Source organism: Grampus griseus (genome assembly GCF_964374135.1).
Source record: "Grampus griseus genome assembly, chromosome: 14".
NCBI lineage: Eukaryota > Metazoa > Chordata > Mammalia > Artiodactyla > Delphinidae > Grampus > Grampus griseus.
This window is the reverse complement of record NC_139008.1, coordinates 20,254,938-20,267,851: the sequence shown is the minus strand read 5'-3', so window position 1 is coordinate 20,267,851 and position 12,914 is coordinate 20,254,938. Positions and strand designations below refer to the sequence as shown.

Genomic DNA, 12,914 nt, shown 5'->3' with positions numbered 1-12,914 from the left:
CCCTCCCACATCTAAGTCTGAGATTTAAGGACCCCAGGGGTCCGTGACTGAGGACTCTTGGTTATTGGTGACAAACCCAATTCACATGAACTACGCAAGAGGGTTTGGCTCATGTAACCAGAAAATCCGCAGTGTCAGACCTAGGCCTGTGCAGGCGCTTCAGTCTCATCAGGTGCCTGACCCTCCACCTCCTGGCTCTGCTTCGTTCTCTCCTGACTTAGCTTCTACCAGACTTGCAGCCCCAGGGGAAAGAGAATTGTTTTCTTCCGCAAGAATTCCAGAGTAGAAATACCACACAGGGCTCTTATTGGCTTGTTACTCTGCCCTCCACAAACACACAAACATAATAACCTTAGTGTCCGAGACGTGTTAGTTGACTTCCATTCATTGTGAGTCTGGGGCTTTCGGGTGAATACTGCGGACTGTAGAAAACGGCAGCTGTGGCAGACCACCCAGCAGGGATTGGACCTCTTGCTGTGTGCCAGGTAAATCACTTGGAAAGGACCTTCTTTAGGGCTCCAGCCTTGGTGAAGAGTGGGTTCCTCTTCTGGACCCTCTCTCCACGGGGGACTTGCTCTTAAATACTCTGCCTGCAAGTCCCGTAACGTCAGCTCCTTCACTGAGTCTGTCCATTGGCAGGCAGTGGGTCAGATTACGCACACGCGTTACGTTGTCACCACTCCACCATGTCCCTCTTGTCAGCCCCACTTTACCCATCGGAGGAAACTTAGGCTTAGAGAAGTGACTTAGCCAAGGTCATATGCTTGTCAGTGACCAGGGCTGTGATTCAGAACCCAGATTTGCCTGATGCCAGAGTCTGCAGATGCTCGTGGTATTGAGAACTTAGGAAAGAACTTGGCTACTTCTTGTTTTGCTTTCATACTTTTTCTTCTTTTCTCTCCCCAGTTTAACGTCTTAAGGGCACTAACTTGTGTTTATGACTTGATTTTTAAACTTCAACCCTTAACATTTATTGCTTGGCTACCATTTAAAAAACTAAGACAGTAAGTAATATATGCACTTGATAGAGAGATTTCAAGGGGTAAGTCTCACACAGTTCTCCTAGTTTCTCCACCCCGGCTCTTCTGAAGGAAGTAGAATTCACTTTAGGCTTAAGCACTAAGAGGCCATCTCACGAGTGGAGGGTCAGTCATTCCCACGTAAATCCCTTATCAGAGGGAGAGGGCATCCGCAGTGGGAACTTCGCAGTAGCGGGGAACAGGCCCAGGCAAAGCATCTCACAAACACTCTGACTCCAGCCCGGAGTTTTTCTTGAGATCTGGCTCATTATCTGTCATCTGCTTGGGTATCCCACAAAAATCCATCGTCCCAAACTGAAATTATATCCCTCTTTTTTTTTTTTTTTTTTGCGGTACGCAGGACCCTCACTGCCGTGGCCTCTCCCGTTGCGGAGCACAGGCTCCGGACGCACAGGCCCAGCAGCCATGGCTCACAGGCCCAGCCGCTCCGCGGCATGCAGGATCCTCCCGGACCGGGGCACAAACCCGTGTCCCCTGCATCGGCAGGTGGACTCCCAACCACTGCACCACCAGGGAAGCCCCCCTCTTTTTTTTTTTTCAACTTTTTGGCTGTGCCACGTGGCATGCAGGATCTTAGTTCCCTGACCAGGGAATCGAACCCACTCCCCTGCAGTGAAAGCATGGAGTCTTAACCGCTGGACCGCCAGGGAAGTCCCTGTCTCCCTCTTCAATCCGACCCTCCTCTATTCCCTGTTTCAGACAGCAACTCACCCAGCACCAGTAGCCGAAGCCATAAGCTTGAGAGATACCCTAGACTTAACTTCCTCCGTCATCTGACCAAGTACTGCTATTTTTATCCCCAGAATATTTTTGCAGTCCATCTCTCTTTATCCCATCCTCCAAATCTGTGTCTTTCTCTTGGGTTCTTCTAGTAACCAGCAGACTCATCCCCTTCAGTCCACCCTCTGCCGCCAACCGCTGAGCTCAAGTATAGCTGTGTCTTCCCTGCAGAAAATCCTGCACCCACTGCCAACAAGTTCCTTACCAGACAGTAGGGCCCTACTTCGTGACCTGATCCCGGCCACAGCTTGAACCACAGGTCACCCCACCCATGAGTTCACGCTCCAGCCATATCCCTGCCTGAACAAATGACATCTGTGCACACGGGGCGCTTCCATGTCTCCTGCCCTTGCCATGGGGCTGACCCTGGCAGAGCCTTAGAAACTCTGCTCAGGCTTCACTGCCCAGGAACGCCTTTCCCAAGCCTCACTCCTCAGCTTCTGCTGAACTACTCTCAGTTTTCACAGATTTTTAATACTTCTGTTTTTCGTTTATTACACAAAACATGGTATTTATAATTTAGAAAATACTGATTAGTGAAAATAAGCCAATGTTATTTCTACCACGTGGTGGTAATCTTTAACATTTTGGTATGTGTTTTATGGAAATGGAATCATGCTGTTTATAGTCTCTTTTCACTTAAAACACCAATCTTTCATTGTGTAAAATTATTTCTATTTAACCAATCCCATATCATTGGATATTCAGTTGTATGCCATCAATATACTTTTTGTTACATGTATGTATCATGTTGAATTTTCTCTTTATTTTGACAAATTTCAAACAGGATAGTTGACAGTGGTACAGTGAACGCCCATATACATGCATATACCTGTCAGCTAGTCACCATTTGTTAACAGTTTTGCTACTGTTCTTTTTCCTGAACCATTTGAAAGTCAGCTGCAGACATCTTGATGCTTCAAGATGTAGTAAGTATGCATCTCCTGAGAATAAGGTTAGTTTACTACATAATACTGATTATATCTAAGAAATTTAACACTTGTTTTATCACCTATGTAGAGTTCAATTGGCCTCAAAATGTCTTTAAGTTTTTTTTCCCCAAACCTTTCAAGCTTCACATTTCCCATGAAGTTGATGTCTTTGGTCTCCTTTAATTTAGTTACCCTGTCCTTTTTGTCCCGTATCATTGGGTTTTTTTTTAAAGTCCCACCTTCTGGATTTGTTTCCTCATCAGTTTTATCAGCACCAGAGGTGACATGTTCTCAGTTTATCACGTCAGGTATTGGTGATGCTGAATGTGAAACATCATGTGGATTTTAACTGTCTCCCTTATTAGATGGCGAGCTACCTGAGAGCAGAGACAATCTTATCCTTGTGTACCGAGGCCCTGCCTCGGGGAGTGTGCCGCACACGGTGAGCACATCGTTGTTTCACTGGGTACATGAGTGCACGGGCTGTTTGGGAGACACAGAAGAGCGACGGGGCCACACACAGGTCATGACAGGCCTCCCAGCCACCCTCTCTCAAAGGGCCCTGCCTACAGCAGACACACTGATCCTCGACGATTGAAAACTATGCACACAATCCCATTTATTCTAATTCACGCACTTTGGAATGCTACGTTTGGCCAGTTTGCTGCCTATGTATAGTGGCACACAGGTCTCTCAAAGAACTTTGCAGCAAGTTTCTAGACGAGAAAGGCCTCTGCTGTTGTCTGAACACCCAGATCTTTAATAGCATCATCAATGAGTGATGTGTGTGATTCAGTGAGCCTTTTTTCCCTCATTCTGGCTCCCTCGGGACTTAGAACAGCTATAGAATGATGTGAATGGGCTGTTTCACTGCAGGTGTATGGTTAAGAGGTTAGCAAGCAGTCATTTCGGTGGCAGTACTGCTAGACTTCATGATCTTAGGCAGCAATAAACACAGATGCAATTTTTGGTAAAATGTGCAGCTGCCATGGAGGTTAAAAAATAGCGAGAAGGACATTTACCCCAGATGTTAAATTATGGTACATTCCCAGCAAGGGAGTCTTGTGCAGCCTGCTTTGTTGCCTGTTGGACCTCTAGTGCCTAATAAGCACTCAAACTATTTGCTGAATAAATGCAGCTGTGAAAAAGAACAAGGCAGTGCCTTACGCTCCAATTTGGCAGTTTTCCAAGAATACCTTGTTAAATATCAATATTAAAAAAAATGCAGTATAACAATGAATGCTTCCTATTACTGAAAAAGGCCAGAAATACAGCTGCCTGACCTTGTCTGTAGTAATTCTAGAGTGACACAGAAGGAACTGGCAACATTGGGTACCTCCAGGAAGGAGAAGCAGGTGGGAGTGTGGCCTGAACCCCAGACCAGACTGCAGAATCTTGCCATGTCATCCCTCAGCCATGAAGCTTCTCTGCTGGCTGAGGGTCACTCAGCCAGTCCCTCCACCTCTGTAACGCTACTTCCCACTTAACTACAAGACCTCGGTCTCCTCCCTCCTACAAACTAGAAGTTTCGGGAAAAGTAGAGAAGTATTTTATGATTGATAGGTCTCTCAAGTTAAATCTCATCAAGAGCTAGGCAACTGCCTACATTAATTCCAAAGACCTAACGCAGTGCTAGGAATAAAAGGAGCACAAGTTAATACTGATATATGACAAACAGACACAATGTCAAAGTAATCTTCTAGGAGGAAAGAGAACCTTTTATCCTCCAAAATTACTAAATTCCATTAATTCAGAAATGGATCCTTAGGTCAGGGATGAAAAATTAGTCCCACACGCTGGTGTCAGCTGATATATGGAATAATCAGTAAACTAATGGAGGCATAACTATATTTGAGGCAAAATGTTTTTTATCACTAATTCATTCCTCATGCTGAAGGTGATGTCTCCGGAGAGCAACTTGTTTCAAGTACCCTGCTGGAAAGTCATATTTTTGATATGCACGAATACCAATGACAAATCAGACAAATCTCTAAAAATGCCAAGCAACGTCAATATAAAGCAAGCACTTTAGAGACGTAATTAAAAAACTGAAGACAGAAAAACGTTGGTTTTATAGATTTATTTTCAACAGGCAAAAACACTTAAGACAATTTAAGTACAAGTCTGAACAGAATTACTCTGTCAAAGTCAGCAATGATGCAGAGATGCGTTCTCACTTCCAGACACTCGCCAGCATCTTCTGAGTCTTCTCTCAGTGAAGAAAAGGGGTCTGGCAAAAGATAAGTTCAGTGTTTCTCTCTGGTGCTACTGACTTTAAGTGATAATCTCTGAGGTGCTAAATCCAGGATGACTAAAGTTATAGACTCTAATAAAATGTTTTATTTTAAAAGTCTGATCAGTTGATTATTCTACAGCCTAAAGAACAATAGCCAATATTTATCATGAGGCTTCTTTACATCAAGCGTTGTATTAAGTGATTTACACACACTATTCAATTTTACCTTCACAGAAGCCCCAGGTAGGTCCTATCATTATCCCCATTTTACATATGAGGAAACTGGGGCCTACAGAGGCTACGCAGCCTGCCCAAGACCACAGGCTTACAGAATGTTGCAGAGCTGAGAATAAACTCGGGTGTCTAACGCTAGAGTCCATCCTCTTACTCACAAGGCCTCTCCTGCCTAATTAAGAGCCAGGCCATCTCAGCTTCCTGGACAGTTACCCTTGGGTGGGTAACTGAGGGAGGCAGAGGTCTCTGCTTCTGGGTCACCTTGCTCAGTTTTTTGTACGAGGCTGCTTTTACGAGGAGGGCTGACAGCAAGAGAGTCCTGTCCAGGAGTGAACTGCTGTCAACACCTCGGGAGGAGAAAGATGATCACTAGGGCTGGCCTCCTTGGAGTGGCAGATAACCAGAAGGTGCCAGCATTTTATAACCAGTGAAAATCTGTCAAGCACTTCCATTTTTCCATTTCTTCCCAAGTCTGTCTTTATTGAAGAACCACAGAGGGGTTAATTCTATGGGAGAACGTAATTCCATAAATCAAATTATTTACCTGATATTTTATTCATATACGTCCTTCTTATCTGCAATGTAATCTACAATTTCTTGTGGGCACATTAACTTCTCCGCATCTATATCAGGAATTTCAAACCCTGAAAGTAAAATGTGCAACAATGCGTTAGTGTAGGAAATGCCAGTCCTTTAGAACTGAAAGTACCTAACACTTCAGCAATACCCAGAAGTACATCAAAAATTTCCAGCAACCCTGAATCCCATTTAAGTTGTGAGCCTGTTATGTTTCCAGGCAACATTTTAGATATAATTCACATATTAGAAAATACCCCCATTTAAAGTGCAAAATTCAATGTTTTTTAGTATATACACAAGGTTGTGCACCATCACCATCATCTAATTCTAGAACATTTTCATTACCCCCAAAAGAAACCCTGTAGCCCTAACCAATGCCATCCCTCTAGTTAGCATACTCTCTGAGGAACGGTAAGTTCTGCTCTGTAGGAAGGCACAGAAGTCCCTTGGCTTCCACTCAGGCAATTCACCCCCAAAATGGGCTGTGGAACCTTGTAAAGGTCTCATTTGCACAACTAACCGTCCCAGACAAGGGTAAGTTGGAGTGTGCATGGGAGGCACTGCAGGAAACCAAAGCGTGTATGAGTCTGTGCACGCACACGCCCTATCCTTGGCACACCCAGCACTTCTCTAGACATTTAGGCCTAGCTCATCGGGGAGGTGGGGAGGAGGGAGATGGTGCACCGAGGTGTCATCAGCTTCTCCACAGGTGAGGCTATGCCCTCATCTTGGAGACCCACCTCAAGAATCTCCGTGCCACACTCCCCCAGGCCTCTTCCGGTCGCTTAGCCCTTGGTATTACACCGGGCACTCTGCGGACCTGCAGCAAGTGCTCTCCAAGTAAGTGCACTGTCCCTAATAATCACTTCCCCCGACAGTAAGCAGGGGTGGGGGAGGGGTGGGCACGACTGTTGCAAACCCCAATCAGGCTCCCAGCATTCCTCTGCATTTAATCCACCGAAATCAAGAGCCACGACAGGCAGGTCCAAGACTCAGCCCGTGTGTGTTACCAAATTCGTCTTCCATGGCCATGATAATCTCCACTTGGTCCAAACTGTCTAAGCCCAGGTCTTTCATAAAATGGGAATTTACTGAGAGCTGCAAGAAAAGAAACACCAAACGCAAAATTCAGTCTGTGAGAGCGTTTGTTTCTCAAGATAACTGAATGGTGAAATATCAGTCATTATACAGAAGATTTTTTAATATAAAAAGGCCATATTTTAAACATAAAGAGCCACAACTAACATTATACATTGAACGTGTGCCAACCCACACTTGGCGTGCTTTATATGTTAACTTACTCTACATTATTTTGAAATGGTTAGCAATATATATAAAGCTAATGATGAATTCACTTTATATATTTTATGATGATCTCTGATCACTGTTCTGAATGACATCTGAGAGTCTGGTTTTTCTTGCTGCCTTACCACTAAGACACCACACCTTAGAAGTGAATTCTGCTCCCTCAAGAACAGCACACAGTGTCTATTATCACCCTGTCTTTAATTTAGACCTCAAGATCACCAGGAGGAATTCTGCTCCCTCAAGAATAGCACACAGTGTCTATTATCACCCTGTCTTTAATTTAGACCTCAAGATCACCAGGAAGAATTCTTCAAAAACCACATCAAAAACAAACTACCCTACCCACACCACAGATTCTGTTATTAAAGAAGGAATGTTTTAAGGTAGGACTGTGAGAAAAACTCCAAGAAGAGTTAAGTTAAAAAAGCAAGGTGCACAACAGTATTTACAGTGTACTACCGGTTGTGTTTTTTTTAAAAGGTTGGGAGATATAGATCACATAGTACATATAATATACATACATGTACTTGTGTGTGTGTGTGTGTGTGTGTATATATATATGTATATATATATATATGCCCTTCCATATGCACTGAGAATCTCTGGAAAAATACTCAAGAAGTCAGGTCAACTGGCACCTCCCAGAAGGAGAACTGGGTGCCTGGGGTGACTTTTTACTTAATGTCCTTTAAACCCTTTGGATTTTGTACCATGTGACAATACTCATTTAAAGAAAAAACATTTAAACCACATCAATTACCTTTTCTGGGTCAATCTTGTCATAGAGTTTCAAGACGTAAAGAACACGGTCCTTGATGCCCTCTAATGTCAAAGGGGGTGCATCACTATACTGGCGGCACAGCGGTGTAACTCCACCTGGAACCTAGACCAAGGGAGGGAAGCACTGCTGTTGAGCCTGAAATGCCTCTGAGTAAAGGCATTGGCCTACAGATGTCTTTCACAAAGCTTTCATGGGGTTAGCAAACCCATCTCATCTGATTCTGTGGCCATTGGGACACACCGAGGCCTCATGCTGGGTAGTGTCAGAAGCCCTAGCAGTTCAAGAGCATAAAAATGGATCTCCTTTCCCCTCAGAGCCAGGACCGGCCCCCTTCTTTCCTCTGTTCAGCCATCAGGCTTTGGACATTGGTTCCACTCAGTAACACTGCCACTAAAACCATCTAGGGCCTGCAGAAGAGCCTAAGGCTTCCCATGGCATCTTAAGCAGTGCACTGCCTCTGTAAGGCACTGCCACCTTTAATACCCAAGTCAAAATAACTCATGCCAAGAGCTGTCAGGGTGAACTGAAAGGCAGCTCACACTGAAAACCATACACTGGAAGGATCTAATTTGGCCCCAGCAGTAATTACACTAACTTTGGCCAAGACAAATGAAGCCAGTACCAACCCAAAGAAGAGGATGATGGAGCCTGACAGGCATACACTCCAATCTATTTTCCTTCCAAGTGGGCTTGCCTTGTTGCCACCAACTAAATAATGAGCCATTCTGATCTTTGCCATGATGGAGTAGTATCTCAAATCTCTCTCCCGCTGCGGAGCACAGGCTCCGGACGCGCAGGCTCAGCAGCCATGGCTCACGGGCCCAGCCGCTCCGCGGCACGTGGGATCCTCCCGGACCGGGGCACGAACCCGTGTCTCCTGCAACGGCAGGCGGACTCTCAACCACTGCGCCACCAGGGAAGCCCCACACTGCTCCTTTAACTCAACTTCAAGGTGACACTTTTAACCTTTTGATTCATCGATAAGACAATGCCCCCTGAATGAATCCACTACACTGTCAGTAAATCTTGACGCTGGCTGCATAAAAGAATCACTGGCAACTTTCGAAAACCGATGACCAAGCCCCACCTCTAGAGATTCTAACTGATTTGGCCAGGGCATCCTTAGTTTTTATTCTCATATCTTAGTCAAGATTGAAACCACAATTACATGAAGTCCTGGAGTTTGAAAAGGGAATTCTCAACTAAACCTTGGGAGTCTATCCTACTTTAAGACGATAGTTCTTAACCTTGAGGCGCTTCAGAATCACCTGGGGAACTTAAACAAAAAACATGTCAGTGCCTCATCCAAGAGGAGTAAATCAGATGGGGAGGGGGAGAGCCCACGAGGGATTTATTTTTCTTTCTCTTTCATGCTACCCAGGTGACTTGAATGTGCAGCCAGGGTTGAGAATCACTGACCTAAGGAGAGTTTCAGTCTCAAAAAGCTTTCATCAGATTAAAAAAAAAAAAAAACAAAACTAGATACTACTTGTTTCCTATCCTTCCAAGAGACCCAGAAACAGGCAAAAGGAGCCACAGGGAGAAATCCAGGGAGAGAACTGCTGTGAAGAAGGCTGTAGGCCAGGGTGTCTTCCTCTCTGCACCCCGTCATTATTTTTTCCTAGAAAGCTATCACGGTATTTATCATTATCACTACAATTAACGGCAACCAGTATTGTGAGAGCTTACCAAGCACCGCCCTCGGTACTTTACCTGTATGATCTCCTCTAAACCTCGCTGAAACTCCACAAGGTAGAAACTAGTATCCCATTTTTACGGTTCAGACTGAGGCTTAGCGAGGTTACAAGGCTTTTCCAAAGTTCCGGGGTCAGCTTTCGAACCCAAGGGTGTTTGACTGGAAGATCTGTGCTGTTGCCCGTAATCGCTAGGTCACCCGGGTCCCAGCAGGGATCAACCAAGCACCTTTAGGCAGTGGGACGGAGAGCGAGCAGGCGTCCCCGGGTCACCCCCGCCAACAGCAGCCACAGTAGCTGCGGCCCAGCTGCCTGGCCCGTCCCCACCACCCCGAGCGGGCCCGACGCCTGACCCCAGCCAAGCCCCCCCAAAGTCACCGCGAATCACCTGCGTGAGCACCAATGCCGGATGCGGAGCCCAAGACCTCGCTCTGGCCCCCGCAGGGAACAGGGTAGTGCAGAGTGACCGGGCCGCCGCCAGCGTGGGGAGCCGGGGCAGCGGCGCGAAGGCGGGGGGCAGTCGGCGGACACAGACGCAAAGGACACGAGCCGCCATGGCTACGCCGACCCAGGAGGCACTGCGCCGCGCCCTCCGGTCCGCCCTCCTGAGCTCCGCACAGGTGACGCATAGAGAGGCACTGTCGCGAGCCGCCCGCGGTAGCGGCCCCTGGCGGCTCCTGGCTGCACTGCGCCCTCAGGGCGCGCACTGTTCTGCCCTCCAGGTCCGGAGGCGAATGGCTGGCTGCTAGAGCCAGAGCTAAAAGGGCGAAGATGTTCTTTCCCTAAACACTATAATCACTGACGCAAGAAAGGAACTTATTTTTGTTTATTCTCTGAAAATTCTGAAATACATTTATTTAAAAGTTTTGATGGCGGGAATTCCCTGGCGGTCCAGTGCTTAGGACTCCGCGCTCTCACTGCCGAGGGCCCGGGTTCGATCCCTGGTCGGTAAATTAAATCCCATAAGCCGCGGGACACGGCCAAAAGAAAGAAAAGTTTTGATGCCGCGATTCTTCCATAGAAGAAATAAAATTAATTTAAATTAAAATTATTAAATAATTAAATTTATTTAATAGGTCAAAACTATTAAAATTATTTTTTAAATTATTTAATAGGTCAAAACTCAGTATAAAATAAGAATGTGAAAATATGAGTTGATGTAAATATATAACTAAGACTAATAAATGTGGGAATTACAATAAAAGCAATATACATATTTTAAAACTTGACAATATAAATAATATAGCTCACAAAAATGGGTAAGTGGGAGAAAGTTTAAGCGTGCTAATTCATTCATATTTCTCGGCAGTGAAATCCAAACATATAGAACAATGGCTCCAAACTCTGAATATTGCCTGGATGAACAATTCAACAATGCCTTCAGTTTCTTTTTACTTTTGTTAAATTCAAGTAAAATAAAAGGTAGTGCCTTTAATTTAAAATAGAATGCATACTATGATCCTACTGTTGTAATTTCTATTTATGTATTCATTAAAATATCCAGAATCTGTTATGTGCTAGTTGTTGAGGCTACAGCAGTGAGCAAGCCAGACTGGGCAGTCTATTTTCAGATTTTACATGCTAGTGGGAAAATGTACAATAAACAAACAAACAAAATACAACCCTCTACCCCCCCACGGAAAAAAAACCCTCCAGGAAGTAATGATAAGTACAATAATGGACAATAAAACAGGGAAGGGGAAAATGAGAGCTATGGGAGGTGTGTCATTATAGCCAGGGTGGTCTCTGAAGGCCTCTCTTTGGAGGTGATACTTGAGCCAAGACTTTCATCAATCAGGGGGATGGAAAAGAAACCCCCCAGAATCACCCTGCTGTTGGTGATGCCAACCAGAGTGTCTATGGCCGTGCTAGCAGTCCACCCCAGGCTTCTGCTGCAGGCTGATTTAATCACCACCACTTCACTGCTTATTAAGCAATTGGAAGAGCAATTGTATCACCTCTTTGGAATGGTCAGTGAATAAACGGCCAAGCTCCACCTCAAGTAGCAGCCTTCCATTTCTGCAGAAAACTGGTGCCAAAAATCTGACTGGAGTCCAAGGATTAGGGCCGATAAGATCTGCTTAAGTCACCAGTGACACAAAAGCCTCTGATTACACCTTCCTGGCCATGCTCTGTGGCAGACCCATGGGCCAGATCTATGATGGTCTCAGAAGGAGCACTCAGGAAGAGCTTGATAGCCTACCAAGTTCATGTTTGGAACCCTCTCTTCCCATAACCTCTCTGTATTTCTGGATAACATTTAATTCTTTTGGTCAAACATAATAAATCACCTCTTTTGAAATGACATATTTTGGGAGAGCTACTTTTCCCTTCAGCAAACACATAAAGAGAAAATGTCAACCTAGATGGGCTGTAGGGGAAAAGGTTCATTATTAAGGTTATCAAGTCCTTAGCAGCTGGGGAAGATTTACGGGAGAGCGCTGGTGCTTTTCAGTAGCACTGCCATCAAAGGATGTGTAAGCATAAACTATGTCAGCTTCTTGCACACATCACCCCACCAGCCCACCAGTCATCCCTCCCTCCTCCCAGCGCATTTGCACTACTGTCATATCCCTTCCTGTTCCCCCTGGGACCTTGTACCACCAGTCCTCTCTTCTACCCTACATCTTCAACCTCTCCTTTGCTTCTGGCTCTTTCCCTTGAGCCCATAAACATGCCAAAGTTTCTCCTAGCCTAAAAACAAGGCCAGAAACCTCCTCCAGTAGCCTTTGATGTATCTTTAATATCACCATTCCTCCTTCCTTTCATAGTCAACCTTCTTGAAGGAATAATCTGCTCTTTCAGTCTTCAATTCCCCACTTCCTATTCACTTTTTTTAAATTAATTTTTATTGGAGTATAGTTGGTTTACAATGTTGTATTAGTTTTTGCTGTACAGCAAAGTGAATCAGTTTAGATTCTTTTCCCAAATAGGTCATTACTAGGTATTGAGTAGAGTTCCCTGTGCTATACAGTAGGTCCCCATTAGTTATCTATTTAGTATATAGCAGTGTATATAGGTCAATCCTAATCTCCCAATTTATCCCTCCCCACCTCCTTTCCCCCTTGGTAACCGTAAGTTTGTTTTCTACATCTATGACTCTATTTCTGTTTTGTAAGTAATTTGTCCTATTCACCCTTTAATCCACTGAAATCTAGATTTACTTGACCTCTCACCCTCAGCACTAAAACTTTTCATAAACCTCACCAATGTATCTTAATTTAAGTCCAATAGACACAACTTCTCTGGCCATTCCTTTCCTGCCTTCTTCATGGCTTTATTTCCTCCGTTCATCATTTAAACATTGATTCTGGGGGTCTGTCCTTGACC

The 12,914-nt window shown here is 44.9% G+C and overlaps 1 protein-coding gene across 1 annotated transcript; it reads right to left on the bottom strand.

The window, feature by feature from the left end:
• Positions 1 to 4,817: 4,817 nt before the first annotated feature.
• On the bottom strand, positions 4,818 to 10,174 carry NDUFAB1 (NADH:ubiquinone oxidoreductase subunit AB1). The gene is made up of 5 exons (XM_082671363.1): positions 9,973 to 10,174; positions 7,870 to 7,992; positions 6,812 to 6,899; positions 5,767 to 5,866; positions 4,818 to 4,982 (listed from the first exon to the last, which is right to left on the bottom strand). The coding sequence occupies exons 1-4, from the start codon at positions 10,138 to 10,140 to the stop codon at positions 5,775 to 5,777; spliced, it is 471 nt and encodes a 156-aa protein (XP_082527489.1). The 5' UTR covers positions 10,141 to 10,174; the 3' UTR covers positions 4,818 to 4,982; positions 5,767 to 5,774.
• Between the last annotated feature and the right edge of the window lie 2,740 nt (positions 10,175 to 12,914).